A 26,064-nucleotide genomic window follows, 5' to 3' on the forward strand; every position below is an offset into this window, starting at 1 on the left:
AAAAAAAGAAGGATACAATCTGAACCTTTTGACATTATATTGCCTTCTCTTTTTGATGTATTTGTACCCTTTCAGATGACACCGCTATTTGATATGACTATTGCCAATATCAAGTTGGCAACACATGGTTGGCTGGAGGCTATGAATGCAGTCCTCATTTCATCTATTGCTGCTTCAACCTTTAACATGCAGTTAGAAGCATGGGAGCCCTTGGTGGAACCATTTGATGGCATATTCAAGTCAGTTTCTGCCCCATTCTAGTTATGATTTGCCTACAATGAGAGAGAGACTGATGAAAAGAAAAGTACATAATCTTGTAATGAATTTGGTGTCCTTTATTAATATTATTAATCTATTTTTTTCAAGGTTTGAAACATATGATACCAATGTGAATTCACCAGCAAGACTTGGGAAGAGGATGCGCATTGCCGCTACCAACATTGTGAATATAAATGTCAGTGCAGCAAATCTTGATACTTTAATAGAAACCATTCTTTCATGGAGACGACAGTTAGAACTTGAACAGAAAGCAACCAAGCTGATTGAGGTCAACTGGAATTTGCACCTTGATTTTGGTTTAAGAAGATGCTGAGTATCTACATTCAAATATCTAACTAGTTATCTTTTCTCAGGCTCGTACTCATTCTGGACATGAAGATCTGGCCTTTTCTGCCCTGGATGAAGAGGATTTACAAACTGTGATAGTAGAGAATAAACTTGGGAGTGATCTGTTCCTGAAAAGGATTGAGCAGAATTCAAAGGTGGCTGACCAACTTCATCATGGTGACTGTGCTTCAATTTGGGTTCCACCTGCTAGGTTTTCAGACAGGTTAAATGTTACTGAGGGATCTAGGGAAACACGCCATTATGTTGCTGTGCAGATTCTTGTTGCCAAGGTTCTATTGTGATTGAAGCTTTTGCAACATATGTTTCTTTCATTTTTCTTTTGTGGTCAGTATTATCATTTATTATTATTGATTGCTTCTAAACAAAATTATGACTTATTAATGTTTGGCAGGATTTACCTATAATCGAAGATGGTAATAGCCATAACTTCTTTTGTGCTTTGCGCCTTGTCATTGATAGTCAAGGAACAGATCAGCAAAAACTTTTCCCGCAGAGTGCGAGGACAAAATGTGTGAAGCCCTTAGTTTCAGACATGGAGTACCCAAATAAAGGCATTGCAAAGTGGAATGAACTTTTCATATTTGAAGTTCCCTGTAAGGTCTGTTGTATATTTAGCAATTTTATTCTTTTCCTTTTTGTTGTTTTTGCTTCTTTACTGTTAAAAGTAGGCACTACTTAATTTGTGGATCTTCAGTACTAATGGCTAATAAATTAATATTGCTCTGAAAGTAATGTCTGTAAGTTAATCAAGAGTAGTAAAAAAATTCCATTATAGTAAAATGTCATGTTCTGATATGTGCAACTAAGCAAAGGCTGTGATGCTGATCTGGAATGCAAGAGCTGGTAAGCAAGAGTTCTTGTTTTCTAAATTGCTGAGGAATTTATGTGTGTGATGTCACAGGGGGTTGCTAAATTGGAGGTGGAAGTAACAAACCTTTCAGCAAAAGCTGGTAAAGGTATGTTTTATTGGTGTATCAACTTGTGTTAAAATGGGAGTTAACATAAAAACTAGATATTGAAGTTTTTCTGGTTTTTGTTATTTGTGATGCTAAATCTGTGTGCCTCTTATAGTTGTATGAGTAGATGCTCATTGCATTCAATATCATGTATCTTTTGGTAATAAGAACTCTATTTACATGGCCATAGAAATTTCTATGATGAGTTTTCTCTATTCATTACTGTGTGGTTCACTTGTTATTCTACTCTTTCATTTGTTCTCCACTAGGTATTAATTTTTTATTTATTGATTTAGTTTTGTTTCATGATCTTTTCTAAGTGAATAATATTCTTCTGGATTTTTTTTTTAATTTTTTTATATACATCAAATATTCACTTATTCTGAATTGTCTTCTTCCTCTTTACTCAAAACTTGAACATTTATATGTTTGCTATAGTCTCTTCATTTTCTAATTTAATAAAGCAGGTGAAGTTGTTGGTGCGCTTTCTTTTCCTGTTGGACTTGGCGCCAATATTTTAAAGAAGGTATCTTCAGCAAGGATGCTGTCTCAGCGAAATGATGTTCAGAATATTGAATCATATCCATTGAGGAGAAAGGTGAGTTACTCTTTTCTGCATCTTTGGTCCAATTACTTCCCATTTTTTTGTTTCACTGGAATTTAAGTATCTGTCATTTCTTTACTGTCCTCTTTTACTGGTTCAGTTCAACAATGTTGAAGATAAGGATGACCATGGGTACCTCTCTGTCTCCACTTCTTATTTTGAGAGGAATACAGCTACAAATTTTCAAAGAGATGCAGAAAGGAAGGATGCTTCTGATAAGGATATAGGTTTCTGGGTTAGGCTTGGAACAGAGGGTTCATGGGAGAGCATTCGTTCGCTGCTTCCGCTGTCAGTAGTCCCCAAATCATTACGAAGTGAATTTATTGCAATGGAAGTTGTCATGAAAAATGGAAAGAAGCATGCTATTTTCAGGGGTCTTGCCACAGTTTTAAATGATTCTGATGTTAATTTGGATATTTCATTATGTCATGCGTTAACGATTCAGGATTCAGGATCAAGCAGTCATGGCATAGTGGTAGAAGAAATCTTTGAAAATCAGTGCTATCAACCAATTTCAGGTTGGGGCAATAAGTGGTCTGCTTTGCGAGGTAATGATCCAAGGTGCTGGAGCACCAATGACTTCTCATATTCATCAAAGGTTAGTGATTTTGCATACTAACTGTTTCCATCTTCTTGGGATTTATTTCTTGCACAACCATCTATACGTATTTGTCTCTTCTTCTTCTCTCTATCTCCATTCTGTTTTCTTGGCATCATGTATATCCTTACTTCACTTTTATCTTGAAGGATTTTTTTGAACCTCCCCTTCCCAATGGGTGGAAATGGATATCAACATGGACTATTGATAAATCCCAATTTGTTGATGAAGACGGCTGGGCTTATGGTCCTGACTATCGAAGTTTGAGATGGCCCCTTACTTCAAAATCACATATTAAATCTGGTCATGATGTTGTGCGCAGGAGGCGTTGGATCCGAACAAGACAACAAATAGCTGAGCAAGACAAAAGTTGCTTAAAGAGCGACTTCACTACCATAAGCCCTGGATGTTCTACTGTTTTACCATGGGGAAGTACATCTAAAGAATCCAATCAGTGTTTACGTGTTCGTCCTTGTGTTGATTATAGCCAGCCCCCATACTCTTGGGGTCATTCCATTGTTGTTGCTGTCAGTTCTAGTTTTGCAAGTGGAAAGGACCAGCCTTTCTTCGATCAAGATTCACTATATAGACAAAATACTTTGCCACAAGGAAGCAAAGTGCCCAATTTTGCTCTTAAGTTAAGTGAACTTGAGAAGAAGGATGTACTTCTTTGTTGTTGCCCTACTGTTGGAAGCAGACAAATTTGGCTCAGTGTAGGGGCAGATGCATTGGCCCTTCACACAGAGCTCAATCAACCTGTTTATGATTGGAAGATCTCTGTTAATTCTCCCTTGAAGTTGGAAAATCGACTGTCCTGTCCAGCTGAATTCACAATATGGGAAAAAGCAAAAGAAGGGAACTATACCAAGCGAGAGCATGGTATCATATATTCACGCAAAAGTGCTCATATATATTCAGTGGACATCCGAAGACCTATTTACCTTACATTTCTTGTACAGGGTGGTTGGGTTCTGGAAAAGGTAATGGGTTTAACTTTAATCTGACAATGCATGGTTTTTTCTCATCTGCAAGCCAATGTGTATTAAAGCTTTGTGGTGAATGCATTATTATTTGCAGGACCCGGTTCTTATTCTGGATCTTTCTTCCAATGCTCACATTTCACCATTCTGGATGTTCCACCAGCAAAGTAAAAGGTTGTGGCTAAGAGGAAACTGCATAACTTGCATCTTTCTGGATGTTTAACCTCTAAAAATTTTGGTTCCTACATATATTCTGATTTGTCAACATGAGAGGAAACTGCATAAATTGATACATTTTTCCTATGCTGCTTACTTGCAATGACTGGGTCCTTTTTCTCTTAATTCAAATACTAATGATATTAATGAGGCTTAATATAAACTGGACTTGAACTTCCTTCAGGAATTTCATTCCAGGTTGCCAGATTTTTTTCCCTCACAACGTAATACTCATTCTTAAGCAATATAGATTTTAAAAACAGAACACCTATTTTAAAGGACAGGGTATCATGAGGTATTTTATTGTTTAGCTATTATTATTTTGGTATTTAGATCAACATTTAATTTTCCTTGCGTTCTTTTTAAAAAAAAGAAATCCCTAGTTGCAGATTGGTGTAGAGATTCTGCATAAATAAATGAGTTTGATGCTTTCCACTTTTATATATTTCCCCATCCTAAATTAGTTTGACATTTTTTCATGATAGGTGTAAGTGTGCTGTTGTGATCCTAAATATGTAAGAACCCATGTCTGATTTTTGCTATATGATCCTCTTAATTTGATCTCCCCATTCTGCAAAGATGTGTAGTTGGCAACTTCATTAAGGAAAGAAATGGAAGGAAATGACATGCCATTCCTCTCATGTTTGTTTCTCCTTAATAATTGTCAGTTCCAAGTGTACAGAAACCTAAGTGTATGGTGTCAAATTTGATGTCACAGTTCTCTATATTTTTTTATCAACAATGGATTCATAAGATAAGTGAAACAAATGTGTATATGATTCTTGATTATGCATGTTCCTTCATGATCAACTTTGATGGAATTTATTTACTGAAAAATAAATCGCTAATTGTGTGAATAGTCTTAGGCTTACTACATTCATTTAAGTTTTTTCTTGTGAAAAATATATTATGGCTTATGTTTTCCATGATCTTGTCACATGGTTTTGCAGGAGATTGCGTGTGAGCATTGAACGTGATATGGGAGGAACCAGTGCTGCACCAAAAACGATAAGGTTTTTTGTTCCATATTGGATCATTAATGATTCATCTCTGCCTCTAGCTTATCAAGTGGTAGAAATTGAAGGTTCAGATAGTGCAGACAGGGATTCACACTCGCTATCTAGAGCAGTTAAATCTGCTAGAACAGTTTTGAGGACCCCTTCGTACTCAATGGAAAGGAGATATTCTGGTCTGAGGAGAAACATTCAAGTGCTTGAAGCTATTGAAGACACCAGGCCAATAGCTAGCATGCTTTCCCCACAAGATTCTGCTGGTCGTAGTGGTGTTACTCTGTTTCCATCACAAAAAGATACATATGTGTCCCCATGGGTTGGCATTGCTGTGGCTATTCGTGATTCTGAAATTTACAGTCCTGGTATTTCTCTTCTAGAGCTTGAAAAGAAGGTAATATGTTAGTGTGTCAAGATGTCTACATGCTTACGGATCTTGTTTCCTTTTTGTCTTTTGTGAGCTTGGTGGAAAGGGGTAATGCTTCTGATAAATTGTTTGGTGGTATTTCAGCCATTTGTGATGCTAACTTAAATGTAACTCCTATTCCAGGAGCGTGTTGATGTAAAAGCATTCAGTTCAGATGGGTCGTACTATAGGCTTTCAGCTGTAGTGAATATGACCTCCGACAGAACAAAGGTGGAAAACTAGTCTTTAAAAGATTGTTGATGTTTTATATTTTATTGTGGTTCTTGGTTCTATTCTCTCGTAATAAGACTAGTAGTTTTATTTTTTTTTATTTCTTATACATTGTTTTCCTCATTGGGGCATTTTTCTTCTTTTGTAATATTGTTTTAGCTTCTGGAATCTCTAGCCATCCTTATAAATTTTGGCCTTCATTGTCATTCATATCTTAATTGAGATTTTTATAGTCTATGCCTTTTTTTGTTCCTCGTATGGTGTAGGATAAAATTGCCAGTAAGCATTAAGACCATTAGCAGTGATGATTTCAGAAACAGTTATTGCCTTATGTGTTACTTGTTTCTGTTTATTTCTATTAAACAAGTTGCCATCCGGTTTGTGGCTGTCTGGTCCTTAGAGATTCAATGTTCTAAATTTTTGCTGAAGTTGCATGAAGTTTAATCACTATTCCTTTGATATTGTTATCTTTTTATGCTTGCTTGCTTGTTATTATCATCAATGTTCCATGGTAGACTCAGGCAAATTGATCATGTAGCGGTAGGTGAGATAGTGGACTTTTCTGTGTGAAATTTCTTGTGCACCAGACTAATAAAGCCATGTAGTTTAAGAAAGCTATTCAAGATGGTGGGATCATCTTTAGGAAAATACTGCTTTATTCCAGTGTTGATATTTTCTGACACGAAAATTCTGGGTCAGACTAAGTTCTTAACTTTAGATTGTCTGAGTAACGTATAGGATTTGTAAATCATCACTATTCAGCCTGGTAGCCTCTAGTATTGAATCAGAATGTAAAGGATGTTGTAATGATTCAAGAGAAGGAAGCTGTGTCCTGGCATATGCTTAAAAAGCTACAACCTAGATGTAAGACGGAATAAGGGAAATTTAGATTTTGAAGCAGTCAAGCTTATAAAATAGTTTATTGATATTGATTTATAGGCTTTTTAGTCACTTAGTAACTACTAAAAATGTTTGATGTTCAGGTCATTCATTTTCAGCCGCACATGCTGTTTGTCAATAGGGTTGGTTTTAGTCTTTGCCTGCGGCAGTGTGAATCTCAGGCAGTGGAATGGATCCATCCCTTTGATCCTCCAAAACCCTTTAGATGGCAGAGTTCTACAAAAGTTCAGCTGTTGAAGGTCAGTTTTAATCAGTCATACCAATATTCAATAAATTTCCGTGCATATATTATTATTCTTATTATATCTGCTTTAACTAATTGGACTTATTTTTATTTCAGTTGCAGGTAGATGGATACAAGTGGAGTACACCTTTTAGTGTTTCTAGTGAAGGTGTGATGCGTGTTTCTTTGAAAAATGACACTGGAAGTGGTCAGTTATTTTTTAAGGTTGAAGTTAGGAGTGGAACAAAGAGCTCTCGCTATGAGGTTATCTTCCGCCCAAATTCCTCATCAAGTCCTTACAGGTTACATGTTACACTTGTGTATATACTTTTGAAACTTCCTTAAACACTTACAGGATAGTTAATGGAGTAGGGGTTTTGTTTTTTTTCCCCCCTTTATTGTTTAGTTGTCCTGTTTTCCTGGCATATAAGGGAGGCAATTTAGTGGTCAAGTTGGTTTCTTGTTGGATCAGTTTGGGTTGAGTCATTTGGGGTTGGATAATGATATAGTCATCTTGTTTTTGGGTCACTTTGGGTTTCAAGTAGCTCAGGTTTTGGGTTGTTGACTTTTTAAAATTATTTCAAATAAAGTTCAAGTTCAGGTCATTTGTTTAAATGATTTGTATTGTAGTATATATTATTTCTTAATTAGGCTGAAGTTTAAAGTGAGAAAAGAATAAAAATTAAGCTTAATTGAAGTTCTGGATTATTCGGGTCCATATGGGCTTGTGTTGCTTCTGGCTCAGGTTCTTCAGGTTCAGGTCATTGGTTATTAGAGCCAAATGGGGTTGGATCAGGTTAGGTTTTGGGCATGTTAGATTTCATCTCTGGTCGGATTTTTCCAGTTTTAGATATATATATATCTCCTTTCGTGAATTCCCTTTTGTGTTTCTTTCATCTTCTCCTTTTGTAATATTATTATGTTCTGGAAACAGGATTGAAAATCAATCAATTTTTTTACCACTTCGCTGCCGGCAAGTGGATGGTACTAGTGACTGCTGGCACTTTCTTCTTCCCAACACTGCTGTTTCTTTCTTATGGGAAGATCTTGGTCGACGACAATTGCTGGAAATCCTTGCAGATGGGACTGACCCATCAAGGTCAGAAAAGTACAACATTGATGAGATTTTCGATCACCAGCCCATTGATGTGACAGGACCTGCCAGAGCTTTACGGGTTACCATCCTAAAAGAAGAAAAAGTAAATGTTGTTAAGATCAGTGACTGGATGCCTGAAAATGAGCCTACAGCAATCATCGGCCAAAGGATTCCATCCTCGTTATCAGAGTTCTCTAGAAATGAGTCTTATCAACAGCAATTGCAGTCCACCTCAGAATGTGAGTGTCATTTTATTGTCGAGCTTGCTGAGCTTGGGGTGTCCATTATTGACCATACGCCTGAGGAGATATTATACCTGTCAGTGCAAAATCTTCATTTGGCATATTCAACTGGCTTGGGCTCTGGGTTTAGCAGGTATGCTCTGCTTTTAAAAATTCTGCAATGCTGCTATAAAGCTAGTTTTCTGTTATCACAACACAAATTTGCTTTTCCCACAAATGACACAGTTATTACATGTGTTCTTCCTATGCTTAAAATCATTGGTTGTACAAGTGGAGCACTAAAAAGTTCTAAACTTGCTCATCTACATGAAATAATAGGGGGTCCCACACTTTTTGTTTCCATCTCGCCTAAAAAAAGGCTCTGAATTTGTGAATTGAAAGCCTTAGATTTAGCACAACTGTGCTTTGTGGCACGCTATCCTGCAGAGAACCTATTAAACAGTCTACTTAGTATGTAGGCAGAAGATGTCCAAAATTGTAGTTTATTGTACCAAAAATTTACCCTTTTTTTCCAACTATTTATGATTGTATACGGATTATATCTTTTTGTTATTTCAGGTTCAAATTAAGAATGAGGGGAATTCAAATGGATAACCAGTTGCCATTAACTCCAACACCAGTTCTCTTCAGGCCACAGAAAAATGGGATGGAGAAAGATTATATTCTGAAAATTTCTGTGACTCTACAGACAAATGGATCACTGGATCTAAGTGTCTATCCATATATAGGTTTCCATGTGAGCATATTAAATCTCAAAGTCTTGACCAGAGTGTTGATTTTTTTTTCCCTTAGTCTCTCATATAGTTTTATTTGTTTTGATTGGCTTATGACCAGGGGCCTGATAATTCTGCATTTTTTATAAACATTCATGAACCTATTATATGGCGCATTCATGAGATGATGCAGCAGGTCAATCTTAGTAGGTTGTATGATACTAAAACTACAGCTGTTTCAGTTGATCCAATCATTCAAATTGGGTGTGTGGGAACCTTTCTTCAATTTTCATATTCGAAATGTGCTTTGCTCTGTATATGATTGCTTGAGGCTTATTTTTTGTATTTAACTGGAAATACAGGGTTCTCAACATCTCGGAAGTTCAACTGAAAGTGTCGATGGCTATGTCACCTAGCCAACGGCCTAGGGGAGTACTTGGTTTTTGGTCATCCATAATGACTGCATTAGGGAACACTGAGAATATGACTGTAAGTTTTATGTTTAATCCCCTTTTGTATCCTCATTTGGAGATCTTTCTGTAGTTTGACCTTCATATCTCTGGCTGGATCTGAAAAGCCACTTATGTAAGTATATGGAAACTAGAAGACCATCCAGAAAGGTGGTATTACTTGCTGTAATAAATATCCGTTAAGAGTCATGGCCTCCAAATACAGACATCAAAGTTGCCGTAAATATGTTGATAGATTCATTTCTTTGTGTAATTACAAGGTTTGGTGGCATAAGACTGAACTGTGGCATTCTATGGACTACTATGTTTTCCATTAATTAAGTACTATTCAATGTATGTGGCCAAAAAAAGTAGGATGAAGTAGCACTAGCAACTCTTTGAGCTATATATATATATCTCAAGATTTTCTAAACTACCTTTTCTGAGCTATTTTTCATTGGTTATGCACATTGTGATACAACTGTTGAATAACAGGTCAAGATAAATCAAAGATTCCATGAGAATGTGTGCATGAGGCGGAGTACTATGATTAATAATGCTATTTCAAACATAAAAAAGGATCTTCTTGGTCAACCGCTTCAATTGCTCTCTGGCCTTGATATATTGGGCAATGCAAGTAGTGCTCTTGGACATATGAGTAAAGGAGTGGCTGCTTTATCAATGGATAAGAAATTCATTCAAAGCCGACAGAGACAGGTATGTCACAAACCCAAAATTTGGATTACTAAGCACACACTGTTGCCAAGGTTTTGTTGATTTGTCTATACTGCACTAATTATTTTTAAAATATTTTCTTGCTCATTGATGTGTATCCTGTGTCTGTAAAATAACTGTATAAAGCTATGATGTGCGCTGTTTACTGCTTAGGTGCTTGATCTATTTGAAAGGTGTGTGTAATAGAGAGATGGGTGACATGTGTGTAATAACTGTTGAATACCTGACAAAAAGGATGTGTCTATTGTATCTTGCTAATATGATTTGGTTGAGAGTGAATAAGTGAATTGTTAATGGGGTGATTTACCCTCTTGTAAGATTAGCTTTAGTAATAGTATTCAATTTCATTGTGTATCGAGATAGTTGAATGATTGATTGAAAATGAAAATATTATTTAATGATTGATTAATAACTTCTTGCCTTGTATGCCTTTAATTTCCTTTTCTGATATATTTGCCTGCACCCTTGAAGCATGTCTAACAGCGGTAGAATTGATAAAACTTTTGAACAGAACAGAATTTTCCAGTCAAAAAAATTTCTTGCAGGATATGTGTTGTAAGGTGTATTGTGCAGTAAGGGTAATATTTTTTTCTGCGCTTAAATAACTCTATCGAATACCTACAAGAGGTTATCATAGGACTATGAAGCACTGATTTCTCTCTACTTAAAGAATATGAGCGTATAATTAGTTAGTGTGAGCCTTTTTTTCTCTTTCTCCTGCTCTTCCTGTTGTTACATACATGTTATTCTATTATCTATTAAAGCCAATGGTTATCCAACAGGCCTTTTCTCAGGTAATACTTGTCTGGTTCTGTGCAGTTAACCATCTGGGAACATTCAAATTTTATTTTCAATTTGCTTTTTCTGGCAGGAGAACAAGGGAGTAGATGACTTAGGTGATGTTATTAGAGAAGGGGGTGGCGCACTAGCAAAAGGCCTGTTTAGAGGAGTCACTGGCATATTAACAAAGCCTCTTGAAGGTGCAAAAACTTCTGGTGTTGAGGGCTTTGTTCAAGGTGTTGGAAAAGGCATCATAGGTGCAGCTGCACAGCCTGTGAGTGGGGTTCTGGATCTTTTGTCAAAAACTACTGAAGGTGCAAATGCTGTGAGAATGAAGATAGCATCCGCCATAGCTTCAGATGAACAGCTTCTGCGAAGGAGGCTGCCTCGTGTGGTTACTGGTGATAATTTACTTCGACCATATGATGAGAACAAAGCAGAAGGACAGGTATTTTAATTTTTGTGTCCTCTTCTCAGATTTAGTTGGCTTTAATACATTAAGTAAAAGGGCAAGTGGGAAGAGACGCTTTCTAATATAAGTTTGGCCATCGATTTTCTGTTACACTGTTGCATTTACTTGTACGTGTTTTATTTATGCTTGAAATTTTGGTTTGATGATCACCTGCTTATGTTATGAGACAACTCTTTAACCTACTGGCATTTGTGTTCATCTTGAAGGTCATATTGCACTTGGCACAATCAGGTTCTTTCTTTGGCCAGGTCGATCTATTCAAAGTTCGTGGAAAATTTGCATTATCAGATGCATATGAAGATCATTTCTTGCTACCAAAGGGAAGAATTGTTATGGTTACTCATCGAAGAATAATATTATTGCAAGTAGGTCAACTTTGTTGGAAACATTTTATGGTTGACTAGTGCCTTTTTATTATTATTATTATTATTATTATTATTATTATTATTATTACTGAACCTGGTGGTCAAACTAAAGGATTTTATTGCATTTTTGTTTTTTTTTTTAGCAAACCTCTAATATCACTCAGAGGAAATTCAATCCAATTAGAGATCCCTGTTTAGTATTGTGGGATGTACTGTGGGATGATCTAGCAACGATGGAGTTGACACAAGGAAAGAAAGATCAACCAAAAGCTCCACCTTCACGGCTCATACTCTATCTAAAGACTAGATCAACAAATACAAAAGAACAAATTCGTGTGATAAAATGCTGCCAAGATACTCATCAGGCTCTTGAAGTTTACTCTTCAATTGAACGAGCACTGATCACATACGGACAAAACCTTTCAAAGGTTAGTTTCCAGATTATTTTTTTTATTTCATTTATATACGCCATTGGTTCTTGCACTGTATGTTTCGTACTTTGACATTTTTTGCTATTTTCGAGTCATTTTTTCAAAGTTTGGTCATAAAATGCTGGGATCTTTGTTTTAGTTCACAATAATATAAGCCTAGATGTTTTACTGGAATTTACATATTCAGTATGGATATTGAAAACTTCAAGTGGATGAAACATAGATTGGAGTATCTCCAAGCGTGGCCTTGGATCATCCTTAATAATATTTAAGTGTTTTTTGGTCTTAAAAGCTTCTTTCAATGATTTAGGAGCTGCTGAAGAAGAAAGTTACTAAACCATATTCACCAGTTACTGATGGCACTGCCGTTGAAATGATTCCAAAAGAAGGGGCTTGCACCTGGTCTCCTCAGCAGGTGCCCACGTCGGTTCCTATGAGATCAACTTTTGGCAGCAGCAACAACTAGCATGGGAATAAGTGCCAACCGAGAATTTTCTCTGAGAATTTAATATAAGTTTCCAAGAGTACAACTGAGAGGAATCCAAAAGTTTCAGCGCAAATGACACTGAAGCATCCATTTTTGACCATTGAATGAGCATCAGCTGAGTGCTACAGATTTGCTTACTTTATGTTGCAAAGGCATTATTAAAATGGTTAATGGAGCATATTTGCAGGATCCTTAGAAATACAGATGCTCGTTCTGCCCTATTCGAAGCCTCCGGGAACATTGGATGCTTATTACCGCGGACATAGTTGAATACAAATAGATATTTCTTCATAGAAAGCATTTGTTAGTAAATATCTCATATAATCATTTCATGAGGTGCTTCTTGAAATGTTTAGTTTTTGACATTTTTGTATGTGTCTACAGTATCGCCGCGCATGCACCATTCACATAAAAAAGCTGGTTTTTCTGGCTCATGATCATCTTGGCTGTGAAATATATTCACAATTGTGATATGCTGTGTCAAAGAAGTTCAGGGTTTTGGATCGAACTGTCCTCGGCCTCTAATAGATAAGTTAAAATTTTGGGGACTTTTGTTTTGCTCAAATAAAATGCTTATTTCCTTGTATGAATAACTTGATTTGTTATCCGATTTGCCATTTGATTAGTCATCTTATGTTAGAAATACAAATAAAATAGTTACTCTACTTTTTAAAAAAAAAAAATTTTGGTTATCAATTTATCATTTGATTAGTCATCTAACAGCCAAACCGATTTGTTCATTGATTTGAGTGAAATAAAAATGTAAAAATAAAATAAAATAAAATGGAAAATACAAAACAAGAGTATCCAACGTGCAGTTGTGGGTGCTAAATTAAATTCATTATTACCATTAACAACAAAAGAAAAGAAAAGAGAAAGACGCCTTTTTTCTCCTAATTATTTAATTAATTAATTGATTGATTAAGTGTGACTCACCATTCCATTTACAGTCATTATGGCTCAACCTAACCCAACCAAGCATGAAATGATTATGATTGTACATCAATTATTTGTTCATTTTATCGTCGAAATTTTTGGATCGTTCGATAAAAACAGAGATCATTCACAAATATATATTTCATATTTGTGAACAAAATTTCATATTTTGAATTAGTATAAATCATCAAGCTATTTTTATTTTTTGCCATCACTAATCTTCGTTTTCTTCTTTTCCTGTAAAAGTAACATAATTTTTTACTAAAAAAAAAAAAGAAAAAAGAAAAGAAAATATTCAACAGGTGCATGATTATTAATTAATCAAAATTTTAAAAAAAAATGTAGTTGTAAGGGGCCTGAAAACGCTGCGCTCCGGCAGTTAGGCTAATGGTTCCCACACGAACATCATAAGACATATGTTTGCAAAAAAAAAAAAGACAATTACCCTTGCATCACTTTTAAAGCTCTTTCGGGTTTGAAGCTTAAAAAATTAGATTTTTCAAAGTGTCGAGTTCTTATTTCTTATTCTTAACAAGTCACTTCATTTGTTGGTTGGATCTGCTTCAGATTCTTGCGATCTCAAGTTTGAGGTAAGCATAAAGCATATAACCCACTTCATTCAAATGCTCATTTGTAACAGTCTCATGCTTTATGCTTATTTTTGTTTGAATTTAAAAAAAAAAAACAACAACAACAATGAATGCAGATACACTGGATTAAGTATTAGACCTGCTGGTTTATGTTTTTCTTTTTCTAAATGACGAAGGATGAATTATTAGTTTACTAGCTCGGGAGCTGATGCACAACATGCAACTGTGAAGGGATGCAGTTTTGTTTGCGTCTTTCCATCGTGATTGACTGTTTATGCTTACACCCTTCTTGTTGTGCTTCTAAATTCTGCTTCTGTTTCTGCTTCAGATTTATGTAATGAACTGTATGGGTCAGTTCATTTGCTTATAATTGCTGCTAAGCTTTTTTTTCAATGTTTTCTTTGGACAGTGAGAAAACCTGTTGAAGACTAGGAAAATCAGGTAAAGGACAAGAATTTAGGAATGGGGTTGCAAACTTCCTCTTTAATATTCGTCTAAAATTGGCCAGGCAGAAGAGCTGGTTGTTGTTTGCTCTGATGATTCAGAATGAAAAGGTGGTATGGTGGCGTGTTGATTGTAGTTCTTGCTATAATCTTGGTATTCAATTATAGCCTTAGAGAAAGCCAGCCAAAAAGGCAGTCTGCCTATGACTTTTTCAGAAACCATCCAGCTGAAGATTCTCACAGGAAGGAAAATGATTCCATTAAATCTCTCAAGGTAGAAGAGAAGAAACTACCCTTAATAAAGAAGCCCAAACTTATCGATGTTGAAGGGCTCAATGATTTGTATTCTCCAAGAAATATTTCTGAAAAGGAGTCAAAGGCCTTGCTCTTGTGGCCTTATATGCGCTTGCTATTGTCAAGGTCTGATGCTTTACCTGAAACTGGTCAAGGGATTAAAGAGGCTGCTATAGCATGGAAAGAATTAGTTGCTGTGATTGAGGAAGAGAAAACCACCAACAACCGACTAAAAGAGAAAAATTGCCCTTTCTCGGTTAGTAACCTTGGCAGTACATCGTTCAGTGCTGGAAATATATTTGAACTGCCTTGTGGTCTGGTTGAGGATTCATCCATCACAGTAATTGGCATCCCTGATGGGCGGAGTTTTGAAATTGTAATTTCAGGATCAAACTTTTCCGGGGAACCAAAGCCTCCTGTTATATTGCATTACAACATCAGTGTTGCTGGGGATAATATGACAGAAGAGCCATTTATAGTTCAAAATACATGGAGTAATGAACTTGGTTGGGGAAAAGAGGAAAAGTGTCCTGCTCATGTATCTTCTAACTTAAAAGGTATATATTCCTTAACAGTTCTTGACTCATGTTTTGGATTAACTGGTGTTGGTTCGTATTTGCCGCTTCTGTGCTTAATGGTTACATATGATTATTAAGTACTGATTCATATTCACTGTAAGATGCAGTCCTTATGAAATATAGGAAAAAGCAAAACTATTGGGAGACTTCAATTGCTTTTTTAGTTTGGAGATATTTAAAACGGGAAAAATCAATAATTTTGTGCAGAAGCATGCAATAATCAATAGATTCTTACTTCATGGAATGTCATTCAAATTATGAGAAAAAGTTTTTCAATCAGTTACCACTTATCTTGTCTTTGAACTGAAAAGTATGTAATATAATTCGTGAGAAAGATAAAGGATGTTGGATGCCACTATAATTCGTCAAGTTGTTTTACTTGAATGATCTTTCTGTCTACTGCAGCATCTTAAACATTTTGATACTATGACACCTTAAGTTTTATTCTGAAAATTAGATGGAAAAGATTGAAGGCTGAAAAGGGTACATTTCTTGTTCAGCAATTGAGTAACATTCTACTCATGATCGTTTCTATCAGGAAAAAAGAAAAGGGCATGTTAAAACAATTTCACTTCAAGTGTGTTTCCTTGCTGATGTTTGTTTCGTAATGCTTCAATACTACTTTCCCTTACATAGCATCTTGTTTCATTGTAATTTCTGTTGCTCCTCTTATTTATAGAAAGATTCTTGTATATTCAGTTGATGGACTTGGTCTTTGCAATGAACAACTTGTCAGAAGCTCTATGGAAGAAAATCAGAATGTAAGTCTTTCTAGTGGTGATGCTTCCACAAATGCTTCCCAGGGAAGCAGCCATGCAAGTGCCAATTTCCCATTCATTAAAGGGAACCCATTCACTGCCACCTTATGGGTTGGTTTAGAGGGGTTCCATATGACTGTAAATGGAAGGCATGAAACGTCATTTGCATACAGGGAGGTAAGTTATTAGTTTATCTACAATAAAAAAATTAAAATGCGAAGCAGGTACATTCTTCAAATTGCGCTATTTGGATAGGAGTAATCACTGTTACCCTGTGTACAATCTCTTCACATGCAGAAACTTGAACCATGGTCAGTTAGTGGAGTCAAAGTGGCCGGTGGTTTGGACCTATTATCTGCCTTTGCAAAAGGCTTGCCTGTTCCTGAAGACCATGATTCAATTGTTAATTCCAAGCATCTTAAAGCTCCTGCAATTACTAGAAAAAGACTTCTAATGTTGGTAGGGGTCTTCTCCACTGGAAATAATTTTGAGCGTCGTATGGCATTGAGAAGATCTTGGATGCAATTTGAGGCTGTACGCTTGGGGGATGTAGCAGTTCGGTTTTTCATTGGCCTAGTGAGTAACAAATTGCTGGTTGAGGCATAATTCTGTCCTAGCAAGATAATAATCACATTCTCCTCAATTTTCTTGAATTAAGAGAGTACGAGGAGGGTAAATCCATATGGATTAGCTAAATTGGCTGCAGTGGAACCTAGATACATTACTCATTCTGCTAAAGTATTTATATAACAGTTTTGACGGCATACAGAACTGTTTGCTTATTGATTTAGTATTTTGTACCTGCAGAATAAAAATGGACAAGTCAACTTGGAGCTGTGGAAAGAAGCTCAAGCATATGGAGACATCCAGTTTATGCCCTTTGTTGATTACTACGGTCTGATCAGTCTGAAAACTATTGCAATTTGCATTATGGGGGTAAGTTGATGCTTGCAGTGGGCATAGAAAGTTATTGGGCTGTTGCCATCTATTCTTCACGCAGAACTTTTTTCCTTCACCTTCAAGTGCTAATTTGTGTGTAGATCTTAAAGGCATGTTTCTGTCTGTAATTTGTGTGGTTATGCAGTCATAGGGTTGATAGCATGACTAATTGATATCTCTGTTTTCCTTTTCCTGTCAATCAAAAATGCAGACTAAGATTCTTCCTGCAAAATATATCATGAAAACAGATGATGATGCCTTTGTCAGGATTGATGAGGTTCTCTCCAGCCTCAAGGGAAAGGCTTCAGATGGCCTGTTATATGGCCTTATATCATTCGATTCATCTCCTCATAGGGATAAAGACAGCAAATGGTACATCAGTGATAAGGTATTTATCTGAGTCAAACGTTAATTGTATGTTGATCACCTTTGGTTCACTGCTAATGAGTACTTTTTTCCCACAGGAATGGCCACTTTCTTCATATCCACCATGGGCCCATGGTCCCGGTTATATTGTCTCTCAAGACATTGCAAACTTCATTGTCCAAGGGCACCAAGAAAGAGAACTCAAGGTAAATTTAACTTGCTTGAAAAAGATCATGAACAACTTTTCTGACTGCCATGCGTATTAATTATAAGATCTGTTGGGGGAACTGGGGTGGTTTGCAAAGGATTGCCCTATCTTGCTTTTTGGTTTTGAATTTCGTGGTGATGCCTTTAGGGGGATTTACATTTAACATTAGGCAAGGTTGATTTACATTTAACATTTGCATTGCAAGTCTGAATGTTTGAGGTCAAATAATCTTTTCTTGTTGTCTCTTCAAATTATTTTCTTACTATTTTCCCTTGACAGCTTTTCAAGCTAGAAGATGTTGCAATGGGAATTTGGATTAAAGAATTAAAAAATAGTGGTCAAGAAGTGCATTATATCACTGATGAGAGATTCTACAATGCTGGATGTGAGTCAGATTACATTCTTGCTCACTATCAAGGACCGAGGAAGGTGTTATGCCTTTGGGAAAAGTTGCAGAAAGAGCACCAGGCCAACTGTTGTGAGTAATAATTCAACCATGCTCAACTCCAACAACGGCTTGAGACGTTTAACATCGAAACCAAAGACAAACCTTTTTGGTGATCAGTTCATGTCACTATGACATTGAGACAACGCCACTATGAGCTTTAAGCAAAGTGAATCTCGGATGGAGTCAGACTTATGTCTCCTTGTGTAATTACACCAAATCATTTGGTGTCATTTTTTTTTGTTCATTTCTTATTCTTTACAATTATCGTCTGTGTTGGGTAACCATAGAAAGATGGGCTATGGAACTGTGATTTGTCCCTATAGGAACTCAAATCTGAATGATTTGTCCCTATAGGAACTCAAATCTGAATGATCATTCATATGAACTCTTGATCTAACCAATTCTTTATGCAACTAGTCTACAACTGGTCTTTGATGGTGGAATACGTTTTATGTTGATTTTACAAGTGTTCATTACTGCAAGAGAAGAAGAGTAAATGGTTGTGATTTTTCTTAACAGCCTCCCATTAAGTGGAAAGGCAGACAATAAGACTAACAAGATTGAACAACAACAAATGTCTTTATTTGATAAAAGGGAATGAGAGACTGAAAAATTTTTTTTTTTTAAGCCATTTGGCGGCATGGCTGCTTGGTGTAACAGGGCCTGAGATGATGGCCACTATACTAGTATTTTTGAAGTTTGACTATGACAAATCCTCGACATAGCTTTATCCTTGGAAAATATCAATCATGTCTTGGCCAAAGAGCACCATTGGCATTGACTTCCGTCGCCGCACTTGAGAATTGATGAAGCAAATCTCCAAATGGGCTGTTGAGTTTGTAGCATTCAAATATTGTTGAGATAACTTCAATCCACTAAATTAAATAAAGCACTCCAACTCCAACTCCACTCCATGGTGATATATATATATATATATATATATTTAGAATATGGGAAGTGACTAGTGTGAACTGTCCCAACCTGAACGTCAGTTGAAAGCTGAGCTGCCGTTGGAGACCATGTGTTCCACTTCTAGTGATCCTCAACGAGACACGTTGAAGCTTTAAAAAGAAACAAAACTTGTCCACGTGAATTTCATGCTTTGTCATTTGTATTTCAGTTCTTCATTTATTTTATGTATGGTACACCAATCATTCAAGTGAACCACAAAGTCAACCCACTTCCAGCTTTTGTTTTGTCACTGGTGATTGCTTGTAGCAATAAATTACCGTAATTTTTGTCTCATTTTTTAATTTAAAAATTTCTCATTTCATTAATTTAATTAAATAGTCTTTCTCTATGTTTGTGGTGTAAAAAACAAAGTAGAACACGTTTCCAGGATGGACCAACTTCAAGATGTGATATGCCAATTCATAGCACATGTCACATGTTTTTTTTTATGAATCATAATTAATGTTCAATTAAATCTTATTATTTCACGTTTATGATATGAAAATTTTATAATTTCATTTGATGGTTCTTTTAAATTGCAATAAATCATTCATACTATACCAAAATCTCAATTGAAGTAAAAACTTCACTCACATTTGATTTTTCATTAGAACGAGTAACTTTTTTACTGTATCGAAGGAGTCATTGAACAAGTTTTATGTACATTAATTAATGCAAGAACTACTTTTATGTATATTAATTAATACAAGAACTACTATAATATGTTATTTTATTAATAAAATTGTTAATATTAATGTCCATTGTTTCAAAAATTATTAATATTCTTAAAACCCAAAAGTAGAGGTAAAAAAAATTGAAAAAAATTAAAAATTGATTTAAAATTGTAGTGTTCAGTTTGATTTAGATTAATTTTTTATTCGATTTAAATTAAGATTAAATATTAAATGTATATATTAAATTCAAATAAAATTTTAAATTGAGATATGAAAAATTAAAAAAATTCAATTATATATTTTTATTAATTTTGTATATATTTTAAATTTTTATAAAAAATAATTATTTTACATATAAATCTATTTAAATATATTAAAAATTTTATTAAAATAATATATAAAAAATTAAAATTTAAAAATTAATAAATCAAACTGAACATATAAAATTCAATTTGAATTTGATTACTTTAAAAAAAAATTAATTCAAATTCAAATCAAATTTTAAAAATTTATTATGTCATGCGTTACTTACAAAATTTAATTAAATCTAATTCAATTCAAATTATTATTATTCTTACTCAAAAATATTAAAATAATACCAAGCTTTCTACGAAAGCAAAAGAAAATTCCAAAACCAAAGCGTAAGTAAGACGTGACCTTTCCCTTCTTCTGAAGAAGGAGCCCTATTTTTACACTTCTTAAAGGTTAAGGAAACTTTTTATTTATTTATTTATTTTTTAAAAAAGAAAAACTATAATTGTAATTATTTTGTTGATGGAACTATAATTATAATTATTATTATCCAACAAAATGCGAAGCAAAGGCAAAGCGAAGCAGAAAAGTCAACTACTCAAGGGCCCATTAGCCCACCAACCAAAGGGTAAATCTGTCATTAAATCCAACTCATTTCACCCACACGTGGCGGTCAGTATTACCGACTAATCCCGTTTTCACATGCCTCAAGATATATAAAATATGAGACTAATTTTCTGCCCAAATCCGAAACGAATCTACCCCCCAAAGAAAAAAGAAACCCTAATCTGTTCTGTGTTGTTCTTGAAAGAAAGAGCTAAGCCTAAACAAGAAGAACTCGTTGTTTCATAGATGATAGTGAGTCAAAACATGGGAGCAGAAGCCGAAATCATTTATCGTCACCAAGTTGTCGATGTTGTATCCATTTCAACCCAAGTTTCTCGCTTCGATTCGGTGCGTATTGCCCTCTTCTTGATTTCCCCTTTTTCCCTTTTTGATTTGATTAAGCTTTTATTTTCCCCTGAATTAATGGCATGAATTTGCTGTAGAAACTGCTTTGATTAGGCTCTGTTAGGGTTGGAATCTTATTTGATGGGGTTGATCCAAAAAGGAGACTTTTTTCCCTTGAAATTTTGGTTTTTTGATACTTTATTGTAAATTCCGGGTGAATTTCACCCACAATACAGAATCTTTAGATTTCAATTAGGGCCAAAAAAAAGAACTTAGATTTGAGGTTATACTTTCTCTGTAACTGGTTTGAGACAAATCTGCTGTTTATGCTTTGCTAACCATCTGAGATCCAAAGTTCGATGGGTGAATTATACTTTTTTTGTTGAATCTTACTAGCATCAGGAGTCACCATATGACAAACCTTACTTTGTTTTTACATGTGGATGACATGGGTTTACCTTTTTCTCTCTGTTGTGTAGGTTGCAGCTTGCGCTGAGACCATCGGAGATGCTGATATGGAGTCATCTGCTGTCAAATTTTTGCCAAGAATTCGTTCTGGAAGCTATTCTGACATCGGTCGACGGAGATCTATGGATGATGAACACATAAGGATTGATGATCTATCTTCCCATCTGGGTTCTATCTTTAAGCCTTCAATGCCAAGTGCTTTTTATGCTGTTTTTGACGGTCACGGTGGCCCTGATGCAGCTGCTTATATAAAGAGGAATGCCACAAGGTTATTTTTTGAAGATTTTGATTTGCAACAAGTATCTGATATTGATGCTGTTTTCTTGAAAGAGTTGGAGGATTCTCATAGGAAGGCATTTTTGCGGGCAGACCGTGCCTTGGCTGAAGAAAGTAGTGTTAGCAATTCTTGTGGAACAACGGTGCTAACTGCACTAGTACTTGGAAGACATTTGCTGGTTGCAAGTGCTGGTGATTGTCGAGCTGTTCTCTGCCACAAAGGTGTTGCAGTAGAAATGTCTCAAGATCATAGACCTTCTTTTTCACCTGAACGCAAGCGAGTTGAGGAGATGGGTGGCTACATTGATGATGGTGGGTATCTTAATGGTCATCTCTCAGTCACACGAGCACTTGGAGATTGGGACTTGAAATTCCCTCTTGGAACCGCATCACCTCTGATTGCAGAGCCAGATGTTAGACAGATTGTAATAACAGAGCATGATGAATTTTTGATCATTGGTTGTGATGGCATCTGGGATGTAATGTCAAGCCAGTTTGCTGTCAGCCTTGTTCGCCTTGGTCTAAGGCGGCATGATGACCCTGAAAAATGTGCCAAAGAATTAGTCAATGAAGCATCACGCCTGAATTCATCAGATAACCTCACTGCAATTGTTATCTGCTTCTCTTCCCCTCCTAGTGTTGAGTCATGTCCTACCCAAAGGCGGAGGTTTAGGTGCTGCAATCTCTCTGAGGAGGCTCGGAATAGGTTGAAGAGCTTATTAGAAGGCAATTGAATGTACATTCAAATTATTTCTCGATTATTTACTGTTATTTCTAATGGGAGAAAAGGTTGCAATCTGTTTTTGGCTATGTCAGATAGTTTAGAAAAAGCAGGCCGCAGTTTTGTAGGTGTAGGAGAGTACAAAATATCGGAGTGTGTTTTATGTCATGAGCTCTGGTGGTGTAAACTACATTGCGGGATTATTTTTAGTTGTAATGGGTCTTTGTTCACTGCAAAAGTGGATTTATAACTTTGTTCAAATCGTTCTCCAGTCCAGAGGCTGGTTTGGTTAGTGTTACTGTCCTTAGTTCTTTTTCACTCTCCTCCCCATGGAAGCATGTGGTGTTTATTGTGTTGGGTATTGAAGAGATTCATGGTTTAAATCTGGTTATACGGTTAGAAATGAGTAGTGTTATTGGTGATTTGATGTGTGGATCATTAGAAGTTAAATTTTGCTAGGAAAGTTTAGCCGTATGAATGGTACAGAATAATCTCATATCGTGAGCAGGAACATCATTTGCTAGCCACCATGTACACTGCTGAGGGCGATGGTTGGGTTTGTGAGGCTACCATTTTCTTGGTTTTTTACATATAATAAAGAAACCAACCAAAATAAGAGACAAAAATAATCCCATACTGCATCTGGCTAAGAATTATGAACTATGAAGCCCACCAGCCAATTTCTCTGGCGTTCCTCCACCTTGTGATGTTTTTGTCAACTTGCCATAGATGATTGAGCCCATTAACTTGTTTAGGCAAGCTTCTAACACGCTACCAATAGAGTTGGCAAAACAAAGAACCGCATCATAAAAGTCTGATCACGATCGACGGTTCAGATTGGTAGACCTAGAGTCAAGGACCCCACGTCCCCAACTCTAAAAGTGGTATGCCAGGTCAATTTCTTACTGTCAACTAAACCAACAGCAACTAGGTTCCAGATCCTTCACTGCCCACGTTGTCTTTTATTCTATGGGGAAGAGCAGCATCATCATCATCTAAGTCACGGACAGCCGCCGCAGCAAATCGCCAAGGACCCCAAATTGAGAGAAGCTCTATTTTTCTCGCCTGTATTATTATTCGTCTTCCAAAACCAAAAGCCGCAGACCGAATCAAGGGTTTGATCCTTACGAGTTTCAGACACAAAAAAACAAAACAAAAGAGGGAAAAGTAAACTAAAATGGCTTTGGCTAGCTTGGCCAGAAGAAAGGCATATATTCTTTCAAGAAACCCGTTGAGCTCGCCCGTGGATGCGTTTAAGCTCTCTTTTTCACTGCGCAATTTCTCAAGGGGTTTCGCTTCAGAATCCGAAGAGAACGACGTTGTTGTAATAGGCGGTGGACCCGGCGGCTACGTGGCGGCTATCAAGGCCGCACAGCTTGGTCTCAAGACAACCTGTATCGAGAAGCGTGGTACCCTTGGTGGTACCTGCCTCAACGTGGGCTGCATCCCTTCTAAGGTATGCTCTACGGTTTCATTTTTGGATCTAAATTTCTCCGTTTTTTTTCTTAATATATATGGTTGCTCAATCCACTCCGATGAATGGGTTTCTATGTTTTTCTTCTTTTTTTTTTTTTTGTTTTAATGTGATTGTTGAGGTCCTGAATTATATGGCGAAAATATATATGAAACTGATCCTGGTATTCAAGTGGTTGTCTCACTCTGTTTTGAATGCCCTTCAAAAAACTGTGTTTGGGTATTCTATTTGTAATGTTGAAAATGACATTTGTTAGTTTTATCTTTTTGGGCATATCTGTTTCATAAAATGAAGAGAAAAAAATGTTTTCTTTTATTATTTTAAAAGAAAAAAAAATCTCATCTTTACCATTCTGTTTAATATATTCAGTGTTGAAAATACCTACTTGATTAGTATGTGACTTAATCTTTCAGTCTTGAGATGAACTTTATTAGTTGCCTTCCCAGTTCCTAAATGCAATGTATCACATTAGAGTTTTTATCTTTCTAATGTTAGTTTTTTACATTCAGGCACTTCTTCATTCCTCCCACATGTACCATGAAGCTAAGCATTCATTTGCTGGCCATGGTGTGAAACTTTCTTCTGTTGAGGTTGATTTGCCCACGATGATGGCCCAAAAGGACAAAGCCGTTTCTAATCTTACCCGTGGTATTGAAGGTCTTTTCAAGAAGAACAAGGTAACCTATGTCAAAGGCTATGGAAAGTTCATTTCTCCCTCTGAAGTTTCTGTAGACACTCTTGAAGGTGGGAGCGCCATTGTAAAAGGCAAGAATATCATAATTGCAACTGGTTCTGATGTCAAATCTTTACCTGGTATCACCATTGATGAAAAGAGAATTGTGTCATCCACTGGAGCTTTGGCGTTGTTGGAAGTTCCTAAGAAACTTATAGTCATTGGGGCAGGCTACATTGGGCTTGAGATGGGTTCAGTCTGGGGCCGACTGGGCTCAGAGGTTACTGTTGTTGAGTTTGCCCCAGATATTGTTCCGACAATGGATGCTGAAGTCCGGAAGCAATTCCAACGTGCACTTGAGAAGCAGAAGATGAAATTTATGCTCAAAACTAAGGTGGTAGGAGTTGATACTACTGGAAATGGTGTGAAGTTGACAGTTGAACCAGCTGCTGGTGGAGAGCAAACCACACTCGAAGCTGATGTTGTTCTTGTCTCTGCTGGTAGAGTTCCATTCACAGCTGGACTTGGCTTGGACAAGATAGGAGTGGAAACTGATAAGGCAGGACGAATTTTAGTCAATGAAAGATTTGTTACGAATGTGCCAGGTGTTTATGCCATTGGAGATGTAATTCCAGGGCCTATGTTAGCCCACAAAGCAGAAGAGGATGGTGTTGCTTGTGTGGAGTTTATAGCTGGTAAACATGGCCATGTTGATTATGAAAAGGTCCCTGGAGTTGTCTACACACATCCTGAGGTTGCATCAGTTGGGAAGACTGAGGAACAGGTTAAGGCACTTGGTGTTGATTACCGTGTTGGGAAGTTCCCTTTCTTGGCAAATAGCCGGGCCAAGGCTATTGATGATGCTGAAGGAATAGTCAAGATATTGGCTGAGAAGGAATCAGACAAAATTCTGGGAGTCCATATCATGGCACCCAATGCTGGAGAGCTCATCCATGAAGCTGTCCTTGCTGTTAATTATGGTGCATCAAGTGAGGACATTGCACGCGTGTGCCATGCACATCCTACAATGAGTGAGGCATTGAAGGAAGCCGCAATGGCCACCTACGACAAGCCAATTCACGTCTAGGAATCTAGATATCGTCCATTAATCTTCTTTCTAAGTTTTGTTTGAGAATTTTCAAGATGATTCAGCAAATACTGTTCATTTTCTTGTTTGTCCTTACTTGAAGCAGACGGCATGCTTGAATAGAGGTATGCTATTCATTGTTCTCTGTTGTCTAAATGGCTTAATAACTCAGCATGTTCAGTCAACTGTTTGATCGTTGATGTGCAATTAATAACAACCTAATACATTGAAGCAGATTTCTTGCAATGGTGCATCACTTTATGCATATATATTGCAGTTTTCTCAAATCTTGAGGGGGTTAGTTGAGTTAATATTTTGTTGGTCAGTACATAGTTTGTTATGAAAGTGGAAAAGCAGTTGTTTATAAGGCAGGAGATGCAAGATTGCAAGTTACAATGCGCTGCATGATTTCTTCTACCTTTCATGGAAGCTCAAGGGACTGCCACCGGTGCTTAA

The 26,064-nt window shown here is 36.4% G+C and overlaps 4 protein-coding genes across 15 annotated transcripts in view; all 4 read left to right on the forward strand.

Moving 5' to 3' along the window:
• LOC111279261 (uncharacterized) overlaps positions 1-13,114 on the forward strand; it is a 44,387-nt gene extending 31,273 nt beyond the window's left edge. For 8 of the 11 annotated variants that reach the window (XM_022866239.2, XM_089756072.1, XM_089756070.1 and 5 more), the window contains 22 exons: positions 76-239; positions 367-547; positions 633-896; positions 1,019-1,225; positions 1,529-1,583; positions 2,051-2,181; positions 2,288-2,785; positions 2,935-3,765; positions 3,863-3,939; positions 4,932-5,385; positions 5,542-5,628; positions 6,612-6,767; positions 6,869-7,053; positions 7,686-8,222; positions 8,648-8,825; positions 8,924-9,066; positions 9,165-9,291; positions 9,747-9,968; positions 10,858-11,214; positions 11,445-11,603; positions 11,747-12,031; positions 12,345-13,114. In XM_022866239.2, the coding sequence (XP_022721974.2) occupies positions 76-239; positions 367-547; positions 633-896; positions 1,019-1,225; positions 1,529-1,583; positions 2,051-2,181; positions 2,288-2,785; positions 2,935-3,765; positions 3,863-3,939; positions 4,932-5,385; positions 5,542-5,628; positions 6,612-6,767; positions 6,869-7,053; positions 7,686-8,222; positions 8,648-8,825; positions 8,924-9,066; positions 9,165-9,291; positions 9,747-9,968; positions 10,858-11,214; positions 11,445-11,603; positions 11,747-12,031; positions 12,345-12,500 (5,454 nt within the window). In that variant the 3' untranslated portion in view covers positions 12,501-13,114. Of the gene's footprint in view, positions 1-75; positions 240-366; positions 548-632; positions 897-1,018; positions 1,226-1,528; positions 1,584-2,050; positions 2,182-2,287; positions 2,786-2,934; positions 3,766-3,862; positions 3,940-4,931; positions 5,386-5,541; positions 5,629-6,611; positions 6,768-6,868; positions 7,054-7,685; positions 8,223-8,647; positions 8,826-8,923; positions 9,067-9,164; positions 9,292-9,746; positions 9,969-10,805; positions 11,215-11,444; positions 11,604-11,746; positions 12,032-12,344 lie in introns of all 11 variants that reach the window. The other 3 variants (XR_016334526.1, XM_089756068.1, XR_016334527.1) reach the window with 3 other exon arrangements.
• Positions 13,115-13,800: 686 nt separating this feature from the next.
• On the forward strand, positions 13,801-18,486 carry LOC111279262 (Galactosyltransferase family protein). Of its 2 annotated transcripts, none has more exons than XM_022866245.2 (8): positions 13,801-14,047; positions 14,457-15,341; positions 16,062-16,297; positions 16,418-16,696; positions 16,928-17,056; positions 17,271-17,447; positions 17,524-17,631; positions 17,913-18,486. In XM_022866245.2, the coding sequence occupies exons 2-8, from the start codon at positions 14,594-14,596 to the stop codon at positions 18,117-18,119; spliced, it is 1,884 nt and encodes a 627-aa protein (XP_022721980.1). In that variant the 5' UTR covers positions 13,801-14,047; positions 14,457-14,593; the 3' UTR covers positions 18,120-18,486. The 2 variants fall into 2 exon arrangements, with proteins under 2 accessions (XP_022721980.1, XP_022721981.1); XM_022866246.2 differs by having other exon boundaries at positions 13,847-14,047; positions 17,308-17,447.
• Positions 18,487-20,701: 2,215 nt separating this feature from the next.
• On the forward strand, positions 20,702-22,692 carry LOC111280179 (putative protein phosphatase 2C 13). Its single transcript, XM_022867369.2, has 2 exons — positions 20,702-20,912; positions 21,389-22,692. Exons 1-2 carry the CDS (start codon positions 20,811-20,813, stop codon positions 22,385-22,387), a joined length of 1,101 nt encoding a protein of 366 aa, XP_022723104.2. The 5' UTR covers positions 20,702-20,810; the 3' UTR covers positions 22,388-22,692.
• A 589-nt stretch (positions 22,693-23,281) lies between these two features.
• Positions 23,282-25,842, forward strand: LOC111280178 (dihydrolipoyl dehydrogenase 1, mitochondrial-like). The gene is made up of 2 exons (XM_022867367.2): positions 23,282-23,830; positions 24,358-25,842. The coding sequence occupies exons 1-2, from the start codon at positions 23,552-23,554 to the stop codon at positions 25,606-25,608; spliced, it is 1,530 nt and encodes a 509-aa protein (XP_022723102.1). The 5' UTR covers positions 23,282-23,551; the 3' UTR covers positions 25,609-25,842.
• Positions 25,843-26,064: the final 222 nt, after the last annotated feature.

The sequence above is a fragment of the Durio zibethinus genome, chromosome 27 (assembly GCF_047325235.1).
Source record: "Durio zibethinus cultivar Kanyao isolate XHJ-2024 chromosome 27, ASM4732523v1, whole genome shotgun sequence".
Lineage (NCBI taxonomy): Eukaryota > Viridiplantae > Streptophyta > Magnoliopsida > Malvales > Malvaceae > Durio > Durio zibethinus.

Excerpts from the sequence above, each read along its gene's own strand:
- LOC111279262 (XM_022866245.2), top strand. The coding sequence starts at position 14,594 with ATGAAAAGGTGGTATGGTGGCGTGTTGATTGTAGTTCTTGCTATAATC. Across the intron at positions 16,697-16,927 it reads TTCGGTTTTTCATTGGCCTA|AATAAAAATGGACAAGTCAA; the intron begins GTGAGTAACAAA and ends TTGTACCTGCAG. Across the intron at positions 17,448-17,523 it reads AATGGTACATCAGTGATAAG|GAATGGCCACTTTCTTCATA; the intron begins GTATTTATCTGA and ends TTTTTCCCACAG.
- LOC111280179 (XM_022867369.2), top strand. The coding sequence starts at position 20,811 with ATGATAGTGAGTCAAAACATGGGAGCAGAAGCCGAAATCATTTATCGT. Across the intron at positions 20,913-21,388 it reads AAGTTTCTCGCTTCGATTCG|GTTGCAGCTTGCGCTGAGAC; the intron begins GTGCGTATTGCC and ends TCTGTTGTGTAG.
- LOC111280178 (XM_022867367.2), top strand. The coding sequence starts at position 23,552 with ATGGCTTTGGCTAGCTTGGCCAGAAGAAAGGCATATATTCTTTCAAGA. Across the intron at positions 23,831-24,357 it reads TGGGCTGCATCCCTTCTAAG|GCACTTCTTCATTCCTCCCA; the intron begins GTATGCTCTACG and ends TTTTACATTCAG.